The sequence below is a fragment of the Thunnus thynnus genome, chromosome 24 (assembly GCF_963924715.1).
Source record: "Thunnus thynnus chromosome 24, fThuThy2.1, whole genome shotgun sequence".
Lineage (NCBI taxonomy): Eukaryota > Metazoa > Chordata > Actinopteri > Scombriformes > Scombridae > Thunnus > Thunnus thynnus.
Window position 1 is genome coordinate 17,916,877 of NC_089540.1, and position 21,550 is coordinate 17,938,426.

Here is a 21,550-nt window from a genome sequence, read left to right on the forward strand (position 1 = left end):
AAATCAAAGAATACGTCAAATACATTTTTCTCAAAGATGGTTTCTGTCATTTTAGGTAGTTCTTATTATGCTGATGTTTGTACAAGTACTAATTTTTCGGTTTGTTTTTAATTAGTTCTTTGACGACATAGAAAGGGGGACTGACGTCATGATTGACAGCTGTGACAGCCTCTCTCAAACCTCCGTCAGGCCGCGGATAGGCTGAGGGGGCGTGTTCCGTGGGTCGTCATCCCGCTGCCCAACTAGTGCCAAATGACATCACACAAGCAAGATGGCAGCTCCCAGAAAGGAGATATTTTGGCTTCACTTTTGCATAGCGGCAGGAAGCAGGAAGTGGAGACCTTGGATATATTATAAGAGCTGGATACCGGACTAAAAATGGCGCCCATTCAGTTCAGTAAGAGCTGCTCGGCTGGCGCATATGCCAAAAAAAAAGTTTCGAGCTTCCGGGTTTGCTTCCGCGTTGTGCGGCCCACTGAATATATAAAAAGTTCATAATAGAAAAAGTAATAATTGACGTTGTTTGCAGTTCGAGGTGTCCTGTCAACAGTTTTACAGACGTCTGTTTTACAATGGTGGTCTATGGGGAAAATGCTTTTTGGGCCGCAGGGGGATTTTTCGCTGCAATACCGCGAGTGGCCACTGGGAAAAATGGCTACAAGGCTGAGCGACGGCGCCCTATACAGCTTTTATTATACATCCGTGGTGGAGACATGGATGTATACAGCACTGGAGGCATGGCTGTATTATACATCCATGATTGGAGTGGGGCCCGTTCATTCCTATGAAAGTTGCTCAGTGGCGCATGAAGCCAAAGAAGTTCAACTTCTTCCGCATCTGTTGGGCCCATAGAGCAAACGCACTAGTGACTTTCACCGACGAGCCGGCTACTTCCGGTTTAGCCCTCCGGCTAACTTGAATGGGGATAAAACAATTCAGTGGTGCGGCTCTTCTGGACTTTCGAAATGTGATCGGACTGAACGGATCAAATTCTGATAGTGAGACGAGTCATTTCGCGGGGGGTTGTGATGCTCAAAAAAATTATCCGCTGATTTACAGACATCTCTTTCCCTAGGGATAGTATTTTTGGGCCTAATAGCGTCACGTGACGTTGTAATTACACGGGTTGGCGGCTATGTCAAATTGGCTTCACAGCCCGGCGCTTTTCCTGGGGGCTTGGTGGAGGCGCGTCATCCGTATTTAAATTCAGTCAATATTTCAACTCATGAAATCTTTATTTTTAAATAAAATTGGCGTGAGTGTAAATATTAACACCAACATTGATATGTTACATTAAAGTACACTCATATAATTCAAGTTACAGCTCAAAAAACACGTTTTATTGAGCAGTACCTCCGTAATTTCGACCGTTATTTTTTCCTGACGTCACCTTTGAATCGCTGCGCGCTCCCGAGCCGTTGCCAGGGAAGCGCGCGCCGCGCTGCTGTGGACTGACGGGGAGACTGATGAGAGCAGAGCAGCAGAGAGCTCCGGGAGGAGAGCGGAGCGGGACCGGAGAAGGATGCAGAAAACTGAACTTTAACCGGGTAATTTTTGTGTTTTTTTTTGTCTGAGCTTCACCTCCAGGATGTGAAGTTTAAACGGGGCTTTTTAGTCCGGAGCGTCGGCGGGATTTGACGCACCGTGGACGGGATAACCGGATAGTCCTCCTGTTACATCCCCGTAATACTTCAACTGGGAGCTTTAGTGCGTCTTTTCTGTAGTGAAACCACATAGTGACATAATACATCTTTAGTTATTACATCTATTTTATCTCCTGTCATACTCTTGTAGTTTAAAATCACAACAGGAGCTTGTTTAAACGGTTTTTCCAGGCGTTATTCGGCTAACGGTAACGGGATATTTGACATTTAACGCGATCTTAAAGCTGTTTGTCATGTCTCTGATCCCTGCCAGCTCTACTGCTTTCTATCGGACAGCTACTGCTTTCTATTGGACGCTTTCTACTGGATTCTACTGGTCTTTTTGGGGCATTTTTTATATTTAAAGTTCAGTTTGTTAATGGATTTCCTCCTGCTTCACTGTGAGTAAACTGGTCCCAACATGTATGCTGGACGAAAAAGAAGAAAACCGGCTCAGAAGGGGTAAGAGATGGAAGATTGATGCTTATTTATTTATTTTATCAACTACTGACACTGATTCTAGTCATTTAAGACACATTTCACTGTGTCTGTTGAATCATTACAGCCTGATAAACAGCTATGTGTTATGAGCATCTTGCAGGTTTGGCATGTAGCCTATATTTGTATTTTTGCATATTTATCCCCTCAAAATGACATTAACAGAGAAAACAACCCATTATTAACACCACACAAGCACATAAGTAGCATGCTAAGGTCATAAATATGTGAATTATTCAATTTTAGTGCAGGAAAACATGTCACCCAGTCATGTTTTGTGGAAAAATTGAGATTAAATGCAGCTTCAGTTGTTGTATTTGTGTATATTTTTTATGCAAAACCACATTAGACAAGCAAGCTGATGGAAATAATTGTGCCATTCTAGATTACTTGTGCAGATAAGATTGTTTTCATTGTCTGTCAATCTGTGCAATACATTTTTTTCCACTTTATTGATTATTTATTCACTCTGTTATAAATAAATAATGAAAAATGCCAATCACAGCTTCTTCTATTCAAACAACAGCCCAAAACTCAAAGATATTCAAATTACTATGATATAAAAAGCAAATAGTCACATTTGAAAGGCTTGGATTTGCTATTTCTGCCTGTTAAGCTTGAAAAATGACTTAAACAATGACTCACTTATCAAAGTAATTGATTTCTTGTTGCTCTACTAATCATTTCATCATGACAATAGATCAGTATGGTATTAATATAGGATTATTTATCAGCCTATAGCTACTGTAACAAGATATATCTGATCTTAATTCAACATGACTCGATATTGGCCCACATCTAACCCTTGTTATGACTCACTTTCTGACACTCCTGATGTAACACTAAAGGTTTTATATCACAGCGTTCCTCTCACATCCAGAGTCAAACCGACCCCGGCTGAAGGCGCCAAGTCCAACCCGTCCAAACGCCACCGCGACCGTCTCAACTCGGAGCTGGATCGTCTCGCCAGCCTGCTGCCCTTCCCCGAAGACGTCATCTCCAGCCTGGACAAACTGTCCATCCTGAGGCTCAGCGTCAGCTACCTCCGCACCAAGAGCTTCTTCTCAGGTAGGAAACGCTGCTTTTTTACTACTGATGCTTAAGTCACCATTCCAGTTAATATAACAGATTGTAAAGTACTGCAGCAGCATCAGCAACAGTTTAAAAGTGGTGACAGTGAGCTGGTGAATGTCGGTCTGTAGTCTTGAAACAGCTGCTGGCGCTGCTCCTTCCTCGCCTACTGAAATAGTGAAATGGCTTTTCACACCTGGCAGGACCTGCGGACACAGAGGTAGAAAACATGCAGAAACAGAAAGAGATGGAACTGGTTTCAAGAAGAGAGAAATAAGGTCAGAGAGAGTTTTCTGGAGGCCGAGTTGGACAGGAAGGTTTCAGGTGGATGTGGAGAGTCAGGAAGTTTGGTGCAAGAAAAGGTTCAGTTGGGGAAATGAAGTTGAAAAGCTTAACTTAGATCTGTAAAGATGTTGGTAACAGGGATCTAACTCATGTGTTGCAGGTAGTTGCTCTAAATCTCTCATCCAGCCTTTCTTTTATCTGTCTCTCTGAAACAATGAAGCGTCTTCCTGGAGTTTACTCTCCATATTCTAAGTCAACACTAAAAACTACAGCTCCCATGAGAAAACTACAAGTGCAGCAGCGTGTTTTGGTTTCATCCATGTTTCTAAAACTCCTCAACGCTTTCTTCTAAAGTTATTTCTCAACTCTAGCTGTAATCTTTGCTGCTCTCATGACGTTTAGCCTGCAAACATCTAGGGCTTATGGGAAATGGTGTTCGTTAAAGGCTGCAAAAAACATAAATATCGACTAAACAGTGATATTAGATGGTTTTTCTGAAAACGCTGTGGTTGGATTTTTAGTTATTAGCATAGTTACACACGTCAGCTCTCTGTAATGTCTGTACACAGACAGCGACTGTTAGTGGATCATATTTGACTTGTTTTACTGATCGATATCACACAACAAATATTTAATCTTTGCTGTTTTTATCCCTGTTGGATGTTTCTCTCTGTTGATGTTTATCTCCATATTACTGATGAAATATATTTATATGCTGTTAATTCAACACAGCTTCTCATAACAGCAGACAGTTAAACACAGGATCATTCATAAATCTGACAAAATGACCCAGCCAGGTGTTTGTTTTTAGATGGGAAATCATCTTTTTTATATATTTTTTCAAATGGTTGACTGTAACAACATGATGTTAGAGGTCGTGACCTCTGTGTCTGTGCTGTCTGTGATTTTGAAGTCTTAAAGTGCAGAAGGTTGGCTTCGTCCAGGAGTTAGCAGGCTTACAGGCATAACAGATGTAGGTGTGTGTGTGTGTGTGTGTGTGTGTGTGTGTGTGTTTGGCTGTCTTGAATGTGTTCACAGATTTGGCAGATTGTAAATCTGTCCAAAAAACAACAAAACAACAACCTTCAGAAATCTGCTCAGCCTGAAAAATCCTCAAATCACTGCGAACATTTGGAATATCTGACGTTTGCATCTCTGATCAGCGTTGTGACTCTTCCCACACCTTCATCACCGTTACATTCACTGCACAGCACAAGCTTCAACCCGCGACTCTGCGATTAAAAACCACATCAGACCATCAGTGTCACATGCCGACCCTGCAGAAACAGGCCAGCGGACCGGCTTCTTCATCTTCTTCAATAACACACGTCTAAGTGCATGAACTCCGGACGAACCTCGTCTCATCGTAACGTCTTGTAGGTCAGCTCCTCTCGCCCGTGGCCATGAGACGACCCTTGTCCCGAAGTCTCAGCCTCGCAGTAATGTCGGTCTGAAGAGACGGCAGCGCTGCAGCGAGCAAGGAGGAGGAGGAGGAGGAGGAGGAGGAGGAGGAGGAGGAGGAGATGAAAGCCTTGGAGAATAAAAACACGGCGGGATAATCCACTCACGGCCGGTTTACAGACCTTTTGAAGAGAGAAGGGGGGAGACGGGGGCCCACTTTTCAACTTTTGACTCCCGCAACCTCAGAGAGGCGCCTGTTTTGAGCTCTTCATGTGTTTAACTAACATGCTGATCTCCTCTGCAGCGACAGGGAGGAATAGGATTAGGTTAGGTGATGCTATGATAGGTGTAGGGTTTGGATTTGTTAAGCTTCCAGTAAGCTGCTGGCTGTTTGTTGGGGGAACCCTGATGTTTTATCAGAGACACTGGTCTGGTCTCTGTCATGGTGGATGGATGTTATATATTCAGAACGGGCAGAAAACACGTAGCAAAGACAGAAGATGTTGAAATGTGGACTGAAGTGGCTGGAAAAGTGAAGATTTTACTATGAAATGTGTGAAAATGAATGAATGTAGCTGTGTATCTTCTAGTTGTCTTCATTTCTGCTTTATTATTGTGTTGCTCGTTACTAAAATCAGGGAACAAAGCTTCCAGTTATTACTGTAGTTGACGTTAATTAACTCTTCTGTCAAAGTATAATCAGTTTATATCATGAAATTGAGTTTTTCACCACTTAACTTCATGAAGTCTGAGATAAGAAAACACGTTTTGCTCAAGTTTAAACATTTTCAACTCGTGCAAATTCATCTTTGACGTCAGTCTTGCTGCCCAGAGTGAACAGGTGTCTTGTTTTTGTTCACTTTTGACTTTGAATCTGTTTACACTTCCTTTTAAAATGCGTTTCACAAGTGGACAGCACTAAATACAAGTGTAAACGGCCACCAAGACACGTTGTGATGGTGGTCTGGGACGTATTTGACCACATATCTTTTATAGTGTAAACGCTAATGTCTCCCCGACAAAGACGTAACAGGAAAATACGTCATCAATGCAGGACTCAGTCGTTGTTTTGGTGACGGCGCACCAACGCCAAATTATTCTCCTGCCGATCTCAACAGCTGGAACAGCCTGTAAATGACAGGCTGATGTAATAACCTTCGACCTTCCAGCGGAAGTGACGTAGGCAGCAACAAAACCTGAACACACGTGGTCAACTGGACACTTTGGAGACGCCTGATAGACACAGGTGTGAACGGCGACGTGTCTCGACTGTCCGCTTGAGTTCGGATCACCGCAACGCGTTTTAAAACCGAGTTTAAACAGCTTCTTTATGTGCGGTCGTGTCACATCTTCATCACTCTGTCGATAGCTTTGTCACATCTTCATCACTCTTATTAGTACTTAGACTCTGATGACGTTAAACAGTTCCCATCATAACTCTTCATAACCTTCAGATTGAGGTCTAATCAACAGCTGTGGAGGAGCGTCGGGTCTTTAACTGGTCAGATGATGACGTCACATGACTCTAAACACATTTATAATATCTTTTACAGTGTGGTTGGTTCCATGTATAAACACAATGATATTGACCTTTTTGACTTGTCATAACATGAACAGTAAAGCTGCTGTGACTGGAGACACGTTATTAATCACAGCTTCCTGCCCTGACAAGTCCAATTATCTGATGCGTACGTACTCAGTTATATATTTATATATAATATCATTTATGTTTCATCTGCTAGAAACATAACGACATGTTCAGTCAGTTGTCGCATTTACTAAATTTAGTAAAAACCACAGTTTAGTGCTGCAGGGTTTTTAATGTTTGGATGGAAGGTCTCAGCTGTCGGACGAGAGAAGCCGGCTGGTTCCTCAGGTCGAAGGTCACAGGACTCAAAAACACGGTCGTTTTACTCCGAATTCGGATTTAATCACGCACGCACGCACACACACACACGTTGTCCTAGGTCACTTTTGGGGACGTTACATAGACTTACATTCATTTCCTGGAGACTGAAAGTAACATTAACCACCCAGAAACTTTGCTGAGATTAATTTCACAACGATAAACTGAGCCGAGCTCGTTTGATTCTGTGTTTTGAAAGAGTTTCTGGGAATATTTTCCACAATCTGTGGTTGTGAGTTATTTTAGTGAAGCAGAAAAAAGGAAAAACTGTCTTTGTAATTGTAGTTTAATTTGATTTGAAGTCTTGTAATTAAAAAGAATGAATCATGCTTCCTTTTCGAAGCCTTTGATATGTGTCAGGGATCAGTCGGTCAGATGTCAACAGGCTTTTTTTTTTGAAACTTCAGATCTCAGATTGACTTTCTTCCACCTCACGAAGCAGAAATCAAACATATATAAATATATATTTATATATGCTGCATGACTCACCTGCACCGGACGACCTTTATTCATATATCTGGAGAGTCCAGTCTCTAAGTGTGTGTGTGTGTGTGTGTGTGTGTGTGTGTGTGTGTGTGTGTGTGTTAGCCCACATCTGTCTCCATGTGAAGCCATCTGCCGAGCGCTTAGAGCAGATTAACGCTTACTTATGTAATACAACAGCATTGTATTTTCTATAATTTTCTACCTCTGTCACATGCTGATTCCTTGTTGTTTTCATCCGTAGAGAAACAAAATGTGTGTGTGTGTGTGAAATATGAATCACTATAGATCCATATCATGCCATTAATCTGATATTTTGAGCTCAATTTGTTCCTTTCCTTCAAAATAAGAGCAGCGTTACATTAAATTCAGCTATTAAAACACAATTTGAGAGTATAAATAGACATATAGATTAGATATAGATATATATCTAGATAGATATAGATTAGGTTTGAGGTTATTCATGAATATTTAACACAAACCTCTTTGTGTCCAACACCCACGGACACGCCGCCGTCGTCGTTTGGGAGGTTCCTCTCGTCCCGTCGACTCTGCCGCCCGCACTCGGTTGAACCTTTGAAAAATTAATTTCGGCCGGAGAGACCTCGTGAACGCGGGACGGTGAAGGAGGGGGGCGGGGTGGGGGGGGGGGGGGTGAGAGGTTGAGATTAGACGGGTCATTGTTTGTGTCACCTTCCCTCCAGACTGTCCGTCGCTGGTGTTGAAATATCTGCATAAAGTAAATGAGTCAATCAGGCTGTAGATGTAGATGTATGACACACTTATTAATGCACTTATATATGTGTTTTTTTCACTATATGAGGCTTTTAATCAATAAAACCTTCCATCTTTTCTTCTATGTTTCCTGTGTGCACTGAGTCAGACTGAAGATCGTCTGTTGTGATGTTTTTATCGACTGTTGTTGTCCTCGTCGCCCTCCGTTGTGCCAACAGAAATCCCCTCCTCCACATCCTCCTCCTCCTCCTCCTCCTCCTCCTCCCGGTCGCCTCGGGGTGTTTTTTCATGCCGACGGCTCCCGTTCATGACGTCAGGGCACAAAATACCCCTCAACCCCTTTTCCAGCTCTTAATTATTGATAGTCGACATGCTTTTTCGGCTCTCTCTCTCTCTCTCTCTCTCTCTCTCTCTCTCTCTCTCTCTCTCTCTCTCTCTCTCTCTCTCTCTCTCTCTCTCTCTCTCTCTTTTTTGGGCCTTGTGAGCTTCCACTACGCTGAGCTCTGCCGCCATCTGACTCAGACAAAGGTTGAGGATTTATTTTTGTACGAGGAGTCGGTTCTTGAGAAAAGGTCATTTCGGTTGAAGTCGGGCTAGAGGAGACGTATTTTAAAGGTGCAGTGTGAAGAATCTAGTGGCGTCCAAACATGGCGGAAATGGAATATAATATTCACAAGTTTTAATTAGCGTATAATCACCTGAAAATAAGAATCGTTGTGTTTTCGTTACCTTAGAACGAGCCCTTGTTTCTTCCAGGGAGCCTGCCATGTTTCTACGGTAGCCCAGAATGGACAAACACTAGTTCTAGAGAGAGATTTTCACATTTTTTCTTCCTTTTTTACTCCTCCGCCCTCCAAAAATCAACTTGCGCAGAGTTGAAACTTGTTAATTAGTTGTCAATCAGGTCATTAATGGGAAAAGTAACACCTGTACTGACTCCAAACCACATTTATTTACATTTCTAACCTTCATCTGGTTGAAATTTAAACAAAAAATGGTTTCCATGCCAACAGAAGTGCCCAGGATCAGTAGTGAGTCATAAAGTACATCTCAGAAATACATAAAAACATACATGTATACTGAAAAAAGTGGTCAGCTGGGTCATAACATTGAGATTTTTAGCTTCATCCTCCTCATAATTAAACCAAAATGATGTTCCTCTCTGTGTACGAGCAGCTTTTAATAAGATTTGTGTTGTTTTTTTTATCACAAATCTTAACTCTGGTAAGTCTTGACACCATATCAGGCTCTGTGGTTTGTTTGTGTCCCATGCGATTACATCCCAGGCTGGTGGAAACAAAGACTTGATTCATGATAATAAATAGATGTGGGGTCAGAAGAAGCGTTTTTAAGCTAGTCGAACCTTCGGCCTCTGTATTGTCTGCAGCCCCCGAAAGACTTCCTCTTCTATTAACGTCTCCACCGCTGCTTCAGAAAGGCTCTTTGTTTCCTTCAGACTCGACCCACTCAAACTGATTTTATCCCCGCGGGGTCAAAGGCACAGAGCTGGCCTCAATGTTTTTGTCTGAGAGGGTCGAAGGTCGCGGAGAAGCCCTTTGGTTGGTTTTGTCTGCCTGACTGTACAGGAAATGTTTTAGTCACAATATCTGTCAATAAACGCGATGAAAAGACGACCGGAAAACCTCTTCTCGCCCTCTTTTTTTTTTTTTTTAGGTGTTACTCCCTCCATCTTGTTGCCTTAAATCCCCTCTCGCTCTGTAAACGTGTTACTCCCTCAGGTTTTTTCCTTTTACATAACAGCTGACCTTAAAATCCCCCCCCCCTCCTCCCCTCCTCCCCCCTCCTCCCTCCTCCTGTCTCAATCTGCGGTTCAGTCCGGTTCAAATGTGCTTCTTTGCCTGGAACTGTTAGAAGCTGCCACATGATGCAACTGCAGAGGATCAAGTCAAAATAATATTGCAGTTTATTACTCGCTGAAAACGACTGACTGGATGTCTGTATCAGATTTCAATCAGCTGTTCGTTTCCACACTCGTCCTGTATGAGAAGTGAGATACGGTGAAATATTTCCATGAAAGCAGAATGTAAACATCACATCTCCGTCTTCAGTAAAGACATTTGGAGACGTTTTATTCTTCAATTTATTTCCTCCGTGGCAGAAAAACAGGTTAAACGAGCCTTTAGAAACTTAAACTGAGCTTTAATGCTAACAGGCTAGCAGCATTAATGCTACAAACAACCCATAATGCATCACTCTCTGTAGTATTCAGAAACAATATCTGATCTTGTGAGCACGTAACAATCAACCACATAAAGTATTATTATTATTCAAACCAATACAGTGTTTACTTTACTTTGCTAATATTAAAATACAATCCAGAGAACAAAACACACATGTAAGCTATAAATATGAGATCAACAGCTACTTTAATATTCTGTGTAATTATCTGTAATCAAAGAGGATTCAAATATTTCTCAGTCAGAGCTGAAACTGACGATTATTTGCATCGTTTACTTACATTATTTAGTTTATTGAAGGAATATTTTCTTTTAGAGTGTTTTGTTTTTTTTTTACTAAATGTCGATCTTCTCATCCTCTTTCTCTGAAGTTGCTCTGAAAAACCAGCTGTCCAACGGCGTGACCAAGACTAGCGATCACCATGACGACGGCAAGACGTCAGGATCGGCGGAGAGCCGCGTATCCGAGGGGGAACTGCTGCTGCAGGTAAATAAAGCTTAACGGCGAGTCATCCTTCATGCTCAACGCCTCGCTTAATCAGGGAATTAGTTTGTATTATTATGATTAAAAACAGCTGATGTGTATGTGAAGGTATGTGGAAACATCTGGATCCAGTGTGTCTTGTCAGTGTCTTTCAATACATCCTGGATGTGTTTATAAAGCTATCAACACATAGTTATCATCCAACCACCAATTAGCCCGGCTCTGAGGCTCTGAGGCTCTGACTCACTCTGTGGGGTTTTTTTTTTTTTTTTCCTGCATCGTGCGGAGAGTCTGAACACAACAACACGACCTGAGCTGTTTAAAGTCAGCTGATGGAGGAGAGGCCGCTCCGCACAGCTGGACAGGAGGACGAACGGCTCGTTTTCTTGGACTTTACAGCAGAGACGTCTCTCTCTCTCTCTCTCTCTCTGTTTGCTTCTAGCTGAGAGAGAGATAAGAACATCTCACGCTATTATTACCAAGATTTAAAGTTCATGTATGTGTTAATTAACTTCCTTTTAACTATTTGTTATAGACGATCAAGTGTCTCTGACTGGATTTAATTCACTACATGGTTAAAACTCTCATCTGTTGCTAACGGCAGCTGTAACCTGGCAACAGCTCAGGCCTGCGTCATCATATTTATCCCAAATCAGGAATGTGATAATATGCATGTCATAGATACGACTACGTAACGGACTGACTATAAACAGTAGTAGTCAACATTAGCGCCGTGCGTTTCATACTGTTTATTGAATTCGACCCTTTGATGCCACATAATGTGTTCCAGATACGTCAGGAAGTGGAATAAATCCATCTAAAGGGAACTTTAAAGAAACACACAGTGACCCAGTTCTAATCCAGCGTCTCATGTGTTTGATGATTCATCTTCAACTCGGCGACTTCGGCCGACCGGTTAATCACAGCCGTCGTCGTGTAAACCTCACTCGGAGCAGCGTCTTTAGAGTGTCGTCGAGGTCTAATTGAATCATTTCTCTAATCACGTCTTTTGTGCGTCACAGCAGAGACGCTAAAGATGCTCCAAACACTCTGGCAGCTTTGTGTGATGCAGTCTGGAGAAACATAAACACAGCTGGACGGTGTCATAATTAAAAGCAGCGGCTTGTTTTATTGTTGTAAGGTTTCTACAGACACACAGACGAGAGGTAAACACAGATCCCTCCAAACTAAATCGACTTATTGATCCCGGAGGAGTAAGTGGGTCACCGCAGCCGTGAAGAAACGGAGGATGTGTCGGCGTGGACGGCAGCAGCAGCTTCCTGCCTTCAGCTGCTCTGTGCCATTACAGACACCGGCCCATGAATTATACAGAGCCGGTGAACACATCTATTATTGAAGTGAAGGGGGGTGATGTGTGTGTGTGTGTGTGTGTGTGTGTGGACTCAACTAAAAGCATTTCAAGTATTCTTGGATGCTTTTGTGTACATCACCAAATCTTAAACAAGCCCCTCATGTTTTCATATCATCCACTTATAGACCAGTGAGTTGATGCTGAGTGTGTGTGTGTGTGTGTAGAGAGAGAGAGAGAGAGAGAGAGAGAGAGAGAGAGGAAGGACGGTCGAGTCAGATTTATTTTAAGCACTCGATCACAAGGTCAAACTGAAACGTGGCGACCTTTACGAAAGCGTGGAACAGGAAACGTTTCGGGGGGAAATATATTTCTTTTCTAGTAAAACACAGAGACGGAGAGAGAGAGAGTCTTCCTTCTCTCTCTCTCTGTCTCTTTCTCGCCGTCTCTAGAGAGAGAGAGAGAGAGAGAGGTTGACTAAACATGCGAGTGAGAGAGACGGATGAATCTACAGTAAATATTTATACACAGCGTCTGTGCTCCTCTCTCTCCGCTCCGTGTGGTCATGTATGTATGTATGTTGTTACGGGCGGCGCTGGGTGTGGCCGCACGGACTTTACAGCTCAAATCTTTAATAAATAATTCATTTTATAGAGCTGATTGACAGAAAATTCACCTGCGTTTGCCATTTTCCTTTTAGAACCACTGTTATTGAGGTTATTGTTATTGATCATGAGCGATAGATTCTTTAAATAGTTCTGTAGGAGGAGCTGAGATGAGTTTTTGTATCTGTAGGTCGACGACGTCAGAGCTTGTGCGGTTAATATTCAACCCCTGATTAAAGCACAGATGTTACAGCAGGACACTAGAAAACAGTGGTTTTATGAAAAGAAATCAGAGTTTCGCTTTTTTTTTTCGAGCGAGACCGTCTTGTCTCCAAAATGTCAATTATTCAGCAGCGAAGAAAGACTGTCTTGTTTCAGGCCTGACTGTAATGCATTTTTGACATCATTTAATGGCTTTTGAAAGGAAAGTTTTAACCTGACGTGAATCTGAGCTACAGACGCGGAGACGAGGAGGAGCGTATCATCGTCTTCATCGGTGAGGAGGTGTAAGGAGGATGCTGGAGAGAGAGAGGGACACGGTGTCATCACCTCCTCGCCGAGCCCCGAGGCAGGAAGACGAGCAGGGGGAGAGGAGGAGCGATGATGGAGGTGTTAGTCATCCAGTAGTGACCTCCTTACTCCTCGCTCCTCCTCTCCATGACTTCTCTTTGAACTGACGTCTCCTCCTCATCCTCATCCACCTCCTCTCTCTCTCTCTCTCTCTCTCTCTCTCTCTCTCTCTCTCTCTCTCTCTCTGTGCCTGAGGGGGGAGAAGTCTCATCCATGTTTTCGTATCCTATCATCTCTTATATTCCTGTTTCCCTCCTTGAGTCACAGCTTTTGTTCTCATTCAAACATTAAATACATTAAAACACAGACGCTGAATGATGTTTAATTGATGTCACAGCAGCAGGAGCTTGTTTGTCTTGTGAAATATTTTGGGATTCAACAGGAAAATCCACCTTAAATGCATCTGTAGTAGATAGTTGGTACGTCAGGCTCCACACTCAACACTATATCATCATAAACTCCGTACCGTAAAAACACGAAACAGGAAGTGAATAGCGTGTGTTCTCTCTGCAGGCTCTGAACGGCTTCGTCCTGGTGGTGACAGCTGAGGGAATCATCTTCTTCTGCTCTCGTACCATCCAGGATTACCTGGGCTTCCATCAGGTAAACGCTGCGTCTGCATCTCACCTGTCGCTTAAGAACAATGTGACTCTTTGGACGCTGCTTTGGTTTGTTTTGATGGAGGTGAGATTTACTACACGACGTTCCTCCTAAACATCACCGAGACACTTCAAAATGACTAAAAACACCGTCCAGTGATTGAGCTTCGTCTGATTCATGTGATGATGTTTAGTTAGATTGTAATTGGTTAATGTGAAGCAAAGAAGATTAAACTACAAAAATGCGCTTTGGTGCAGATAAAAAAACCCTCCAATAATCCAGTTTTCTCCACTCTGTTAATTCATATGCTTTGGACACCTTGATGCTTTGATTGTTTGTTAATTGTTTACAGTGTTTTATGTATCTGAACACCTGTAATATAAATATAAAGAGGAGGAATTAGCATTCAGGCTTCAGAGAGGTGGAGCTAAGGAGCGCGCGAGCGAAGGCTTTGTCCTCAGAGCCTGGGATTGGATTGAAACAAACGCACATATGGAGCCAGAGCTTTAATCCAATTGGCTGTCACAACGAAGCGCCGTCGCCTCCAGTCTAATCTCATTTTGGAGAATGTGATTATCAAATTATCCAGAGTCTGTCTTGTCTTGTCTTGTCTGTCATGTACCGTACATAGGTGAAGTCTAAATCTAAATGCAGACTTATTTAACGCGCTCCATACAAACACACGTCTTCCCTCCTCCTCCCCCCCCCGGACAAGCTGCGAACATCACCTCTCACCTCTCGTTCCTCCTCCGCCTGAGGCGCGTCACCGCTGCTCGACAGAACAAACGTAAATCGGTGCTGAAGCTGTTATCGCCGCTCGCGTGAAGTGTTTGGAAACAATATGACACAACAGGAACCTGAGGGGCGGCGGAGGTGGTAACGCCTATAGCAACCCTGTAAACTAAAAAAAAAAACAAAACACTGTTGTGACACCTGTGAAATGAGACAGAAACACACAGGTAGAGAAGATACAGTCAGGACAGGAGAAGAAGAAAAAGTATTGTTGGTCACAGACACAGTCCGATACTGTACGGCTCTACAACAGTGGTTAATTAATTGTATAATTGTCTTGTGCTAAGCTAGGCTAAGCTAAGCTAAGCACCACACCATCCTTTCCAGGAGGTTTGTCAGCTTAGCCACCAGCTAGTCCAGCACAAATACGGTTGTTGAGGAAAAACACCCCCCTCCCCCCTCCTCCCCTTTTTTGTCATTTCAAGCACCACTTCTACCTGTCAAAATTCCTCTCGGGTGACCTGAGTTTGACCCCTCCCACGCCGGGCGGGTGGTTCCACTCTGGTGCTCAGCCAGGTCATGCTGGGTTTGGATCACAGATATCAGGGTCACAGCGAGTCTCTGGCTCGGTTTCAGCTATTTGAATTAAACATTCGACGACACTTGATTTCTTTTGGCTCCACTTCAAGGCAAACGGAATCAAACGCGCCCCTCGGGGTACCTGCTGACGGTCCGCGCTGCAGCAAAACACCCACCTAAACACACATATTCATAAATGAGGACTCACTAAACCAGAACTGTCCTTTCCTGCCAGACTGACGTGATGCACCAGAGTGTGTTCGAGCTGATCCACACTGAAGACCAGCAGGAGTTCAGGAGGAACCTGCACTGGGCCCTCAACCCCCCCGCCAGCCTCGGAGCCCCAGCGGACCCCACCGCAGGTCTGTTGCCTGAGGACACGACCCGTGCTGTGTCTGGTGATGTGATGTTTTCACTGTTACTCTGAGACTAAAACAATCTGGGTTGTTTGAATTTCGTTACACAAAACAGAAGTGTGTTAATCTCACAGCTGCTCTTATTAATATCAAGCTAAGACGGGGGGAAATGTCACCGCCTGAGTCACAATTCACCTCTCCAATTGGCCGTCATTAGCGCAGGTTTGCTAGCATGCTAATCAGCAGCTGCTCGGAATGAAAACATGATCAGAAGAAGGATGAATGTAGAGCTGCAACGATACCTTGATTAATAGTATTTTAATAAACAATTAATCGTTTAAGTCATTTTTCACGCAAAAATGTGTTGGAGAGCTTCTCAAATGTGAAGATTTTCAGCTTTTCTCTGTTTTATATCATTGCAAATTGAATATGTTTGGATTTTACTGTTTGTCAGACAAAACTAGACATGTGAAGAAGTTACTGGGACTTGGAGAAACTTGAGTGGATGGATTTGACATATCATAGACTAAGTGATTCATTAAGAAAATAACTGGCAGATTAATCCACAACAAAAATAATCATTAGACACAAAACTGTCTGACTGTTTCTCTGATCAGTGTAAAATTTGGAACATATGATAAGACATTAAGACAAAGCATATTGTGCGTAAACTGTTGAACTGCAGCTGGCAGGTAAATATGTTATTATCATCCAGTAGTTTTTAGTTTTTAGTGTCCCATGAATGTCTTATTTCTGTGAAATTTCCCAGCTCACGTCCGACAGACAGAAACTGTTCTGTAAACAGATTCGTAGATGTTTCAGACATTTTTTTTTGTCCCTCTGAATCTGAGCCGAGGTCAGAAAAAGGCGAGAAGAGGTGACCTTTAAATAAAACCTCCTGAGATGTCTAAATGTTACAGTACACACACACACACACACACACACACACACACACACTCTTACTGTACATCCAAATACTCACCTGTCATTTTCAATGAGGTGAGCAGTCACACACACAAACACACAGCGGTCACAAGTTGTCTTTATAATATTTATATACATCATAATAAAATAGTAACAAAAAGACTTTTAACGTCCTCAGACGGCGAGTCCGTGTCGACCTCTTCCTGCCTGGTGAGCTACAACCCCGACCAGCTTCCTCCTGAGAACTCGTCCTTCCTGGAGCGAGGCTTCATCTGCCGCTTCCGCTGTTTGTTGGACAACTCCTCCGGCTTCTTGGTGAGACCTGGATCTGCTTCATTACAAGTGTTTTTACGCGTATAATGACCGTTTTTAGAGACATTATTACGTGATAAAATGAAACTACATCAGAGGCTTGCAGTGTTTCCAGGCCGTGAGCGGTGTAGGCAGTATGGCGTGCCACCTCAGAGTCCCTCAGGGATCAGAAGCCACCATTTACTCCTGTAATCCGCCTTAAGAGAGCCTCAGGGTCGTGGGGAAAAGGGCCTTAATCCTCCCACCACCCAGAGGGGACGAGAGCAGAGGGGGGGAACTTGCTTAGTCAGGGTTGGTAGCTCTACACCGGCCCCGCTGCTGCTGCTGCTGCTGCTGCTGCTGCTGCTGCTGCTGCTGCCCCCACTAAGACAATTAGCTGCAGATTGAGAAAAACAAGCTGTGGTTCAATGGCGGCGCAGGGATCAGATCCTTTAAACCTGCTGGGAAAACTGGGGCAGGGAGGGGCTGCCCACGAGCAAAGCACTTAATAGCCGTAGCGTAGAAACGATTAGTCAATCACCAGAACAGAAGCAGCAACTATCATTAACGAAGCAAAAATACAAAATGTTTCACAAATATGAAGCTTCTCTGTTTGCTGTCGCTGTGAACGTAATAATATCTTTGTTTTTAACTGTTTAGCTGCTTTTTCTGACCTTTTACAGAATGAAAGATAATCCTGAGTAATTGTTAGTTGCAGCCTTACATGTCGTAGCTCATTAACTACAAATCTTATTACACACAAATCTTATTAATGCCAATCATTTCCCAAAGAAACTCACTTTAGATCAGAGAACATTTCATGTTTTTTATCTTATTAAGTTAAATGATCAATACAGTTTGAAACAAAGAAAGAAAGTTGGAAAGAAAAATAATGATTAGCTTTCGGTCTTTGTTTTTTAAGCAGACTTGTACAGAGAGGTCAAAGGTCAAGCCCCGCAGCTGTATGTGAATGATGGGCAGGTCTCGTGGGAGGGGGGGAGGGGGGGGGGGGGTTCGAACCCGCGTCTCCCTCCCAGTGCGTTTGCGTGAGCGGTAAGCCAGGTTTCTGCTTGTGTCTACCGGTCGCTATGGCTTTGTTTTTCGTAATCCCTCCTGCTATTCAGGGCTAGATTCCTGACATCACGGCTGCAGGCCCTTAAACCCACCAAGGTCAATTAACCGGAGCTAACTGAGGACGAGGAGGAGGAGGAGGAGGAGGAGGAGGAGGAAGAGGTAGGGTCTTCACACGAGATGCCACGGGGTGAGAGGAGGACGGCAGACAGGATAAAGTGTTTTCAGGTTGTTTTTTTTTTCCCCTCCAGCTGTTAAAACCTCCCCCGTCGTTGATCCAAAACATGAAAACTAGCTCGACTTTAAGGTTTCTGTTGCTTTCACGAAAGGATTTTTCACCATCGGACACAGTTGAAGGAGAAACATGGAGCAATAAATCCAAATGGAAACAAATCAGTTGAATGTTGAAGCTGACGGAGTTGTTATTTCCACCTCCTCTGATGTCTTGATGATGATATTTAAAATGTTTTTTGCTGATTTTAAGGCCTGAAGAGCGACATGTTTGTGATGTTTGAGGTTCATCTTCTTGCCTTACTGGTTTCTGGAATACGTTGGAAATAATTAACTAGTTTTTCCTCATCATCAGTGGGAATTTTCACCTAAATTTGTAGGTTTCTTGGAGCACAAAACATTGTATTTTTACCACCAATGAGTCTGGAAATAAGTTTCATGTAAATCCAGACATGATCAGTGACAGGAAGTTTAGCTTGATGATGCTTTAAGGTCACTAAAATCTTACCCTGAGACTATTAATGTACATGAAATATTAATGTTTTTACAAACTGAATCTAATAAATGTTTTATACATGTTGGTCACAGCATAAAATCTGCTTAGAAAAAGTCTCTATAATAAAAGATTCTTGTTTATACTTAAACATATTGACCTGAAGAACCGTAGTGGTTGAAACGTCGTCACGTCCATGTGGAATTAAACAAGATTTAAGAACAATTTAACACTTTTTTTAAATTTCTCAGCACCTGCAAATGTTTATGGATGTGCTCACTTTTATTGGCTGTATTCTAATCACATCCAATCAAATTACTGCCTTTGTTTCTTTGGATAATGTTTCCTCAATAAGCTACACGAAGGAGCTAATTATTAGAAACTAGAAACTGTTGTAAATGACGCCATTGATTCCCCTACAAACAGCCTCATTTTGGATGATAATGGGTCATATTTTCTCTTAAACAAACTTGAGTAAACACAGATTCCCCACAACAATCATGTCAAGTCTTATATAGTATAATAGTGTATTTAAATGGTGTACAATGAGCCATGTGACCAGAGGGAGTGTTGCTGGCTTTCCAGTAAGAGACACCGATGTTTACAGCGTATAGTGAAGTGGTAGCGCTCTCTACATTACCCAGCAGGATAAATAAGATTAATGGTGCTCGACAGGGAGAAAAGAAACAACACACTCTCTCTCTCTCTCTCTCTCTCTCTCTCTCTCTCTCTCTCTCGTCCGCTGGAAGCTTCAGAATCAGACGCAGAGAAATAGAATTAAAAAAAAAACGATTCAGAGCTTTTTCGTCGTATTTGTTAACGTTTTTTTAAATCTGTCCCGCTGTCCTCTCCTCTCAGACGTTGAACATCCAGGGTCGGCTGAAGTTCCTCCACGGTCAGAGCCGCCAGCAGCAGTGCGACGGCGAGCAGCGTAGTACCCCGCCTCAGCTCGCCCTGTTCGCCATCGCAACGCCGCTCCAGCCTCCGGCCATCCTGGAGATCAGGACGAGGAACATGATCTTCAGGACCAAACACAAGCTTGACTTCACTCCGATGTCCTGCGACGCAAAGTACGCCGTGTCAGAAATATTGTTTATATATTTTCTTAGAACTTGTACTCGTGGCGGTAATTTTTTGAGCGTCTGTTGTGTGTTTTCGGGTTTTCAGGGGGAAAATCGTGCTGGGATACACCGAGGCGGAGCTGAGAGTCCGAGGTTCTGGATACCAGTTCATCCACGCCGCCGACATGCTGTACTGCGCTGAAAACCACGTCCGAAGTAAGTCGCAGCTGTCCGCAGTCTACATGTTAGTAGTTCACAGTTCACATCATCGTTAACGAAGCACGACTGAGACTGGAAGGTTACTGGTGCAAATCACTGGAGCAACTGGAATTAAAACGTACGTGTGAGGGAAGCTGAAAAGGTCTGTCCATCAATAATCAGCTGCTTAAAGACTAGAACAACTTTCTTTAGTGGAAACAAGTACAGATGAGAATGTGATGAAGACAAAAAGACACAAATGTTTGTAGCAAGTTCAGTAAATACATATTAAAAAAAGGACAACGAGCACTTAAAACTCTTCCTCCCTTAGTTTTTAACATATATATTTCTTTGTTCATTGATGCACTGTTTTATCACTGCTGGCTTGTCAAACAGCATGTTTAGGGGAAAATGTTGACACAGCAAACATCTAAAAGATCAATAGCAAGTCTATTTTAGGCAAACATGACCCAACGTCTATTTTAGGCCTGGACACAGAGTGATGTTTATCACATCAGGCTGATTTATTGGTCTTTTCATCTTAACAAAATGTCACTTTTGCAGCTTTAAACCCATCTAGGATTAGTATATATTTAGAGTAAAAGTGTACTGACCCCTGTCTCATGTTTGCACAACGTTACATCTGTGACACATGCAACAAACAAACAAACAAACAAACACTCTGTGTGTGTGTGTGTTGATGGAGGAAATCTCCGAGCGAGAGTGTCCTACTTAGCTTGTGTACCGGATGACCCGGTTAGTCGTAACCATGGCGCCCTGAACGCCCGCATCACTGCGATCAGACACGCTCAAACACAAACACACAAACACACACACACACACACACACACACACACACACAGACGCAGTATGCTTGTAGTCATGCATACAGAAAGGGAAATACATGAATATGCATTTGGAAACATGTAACACAGAGATACATACATGTTCAGCTCTAATGCACTCACAGATGGGACGACAGGTTCCATATTACACATAAACACACAAACACTCACAATAAATCCAGACAATAATATCATATGATGTCGTTTTCTCTCTTAAACATTATGAGCAGAGGTGTAATATTAATAATTATATTAATTTGGAGGAAATAATTTATTTAAACAAAGAGAATCTAGAAAAAGGAGAAAGAAATATGAGGAAATTTGAGTAAATCATACACAGACTAATGCAATAACTGTATATGTTATTTACAGTAATGCACTAAGACAAAGGAGTAGATTGACTTGATGATTTGTACAACACATATTCAATCATATATTCAGTAAAAATGATAATAAATCATGTGTGGGCTCAGTAGAGATGATCAGCTCAGGTGGAGAAAACAAACATTTTCTCCTGTAATGCTTCAGATCACAAGCAAAAACTTGTGGAAAGGCGACTGTAGGCAAAACTAAATGCTCATCATTCGTCTGTCTGGGTTGGAGCTGCAGGAAAAAACGAACAGAAACAGCAACTTTACAGGTCACAGAAGCTTTGAACTCAGCTGTAGTCCACGTAGATATTACAATTCCTGCTAAAGTTCTTCCAAAAACATGCAGTGATGTTTCTGAAACTCTCTGCAGATACAAAAATAAATATGTCATAGTAGATGTTATTTATGAGTCTAAAACAAATGATTTTATCATCTTTTACTCAGTTTTTTTTCCTTGACAGGGTGTGAAAGCCTCTAAATTGGAACATAGTTGGAAATTTTTTAGTTTAAACCCAAAATAATAATATAACAACATCATGTTTGATACCATATTTTAAAGCCTCTGAAAAAACATCTGCACTAAACATTAAAACTCTTCTTTGACTGCAAG

At 42.5% G+C, this 21,550-nt stretch overlaps 1 protein-coding gene across 6 annotated transcripts in view; it reads left to right on the forward strand.

Annotated features, from left to right (window-relative positions):
* Positions 1 to 246: 246 nt before the first annotated feature.
* The window catches only part of LOC137177374 (aryl hydrocarbon receptor-like), a 52,915-nt gene continuing 31,611 nt past the window's right edge, over positions 247 to 21,550 (forward strand). For 4 of the 6 annotated variants that reach the window (XR_010926088.1, XR_010926087.1, XR_010926089.1 and 1 more), the window contains exons 1-8: positions 247 to 2,105; positions 3,004 to 3,209; positions 10,592 to 10,707; positions 13,702 to 13,791; positions 15,335 to 15,461; positions 16,558 to 16,694; positions 19,324 to 19,535; positions 19,633 to 19,742. Coding sequence is in view for 1 of the 6 variants with exons in the window: in XM_067583644.1 (XP_067439745.1) it covers positions 2,065 to 2,105; positions 3,004 to 3,209; positions 10,592 to 10,707; positions 13,702 to 13,791; positions 15,335 to 15,461; positions 16,558 to 16,694; positions 19,324 to 19,535; positions 19,633 to 19,742 (1,039 nt within the window). In the remaining 5 variants the exon portion in view is untranslated. The remainder of the gene's footprint in view (positions 2,106 to 3,003; positions 3,210 to 10,591; positions 10,708 to 13,701; positions 13,792 to 15,334; positions 15,462 to 16,557; positions 16,695 to 19,323; positions 19,536 to 19,632; positions 19,743 to 21,550) is intronic. The other 2 variants (XR_010926090.1, XR_010926091.1) reach the window with 2 other exon arrangements.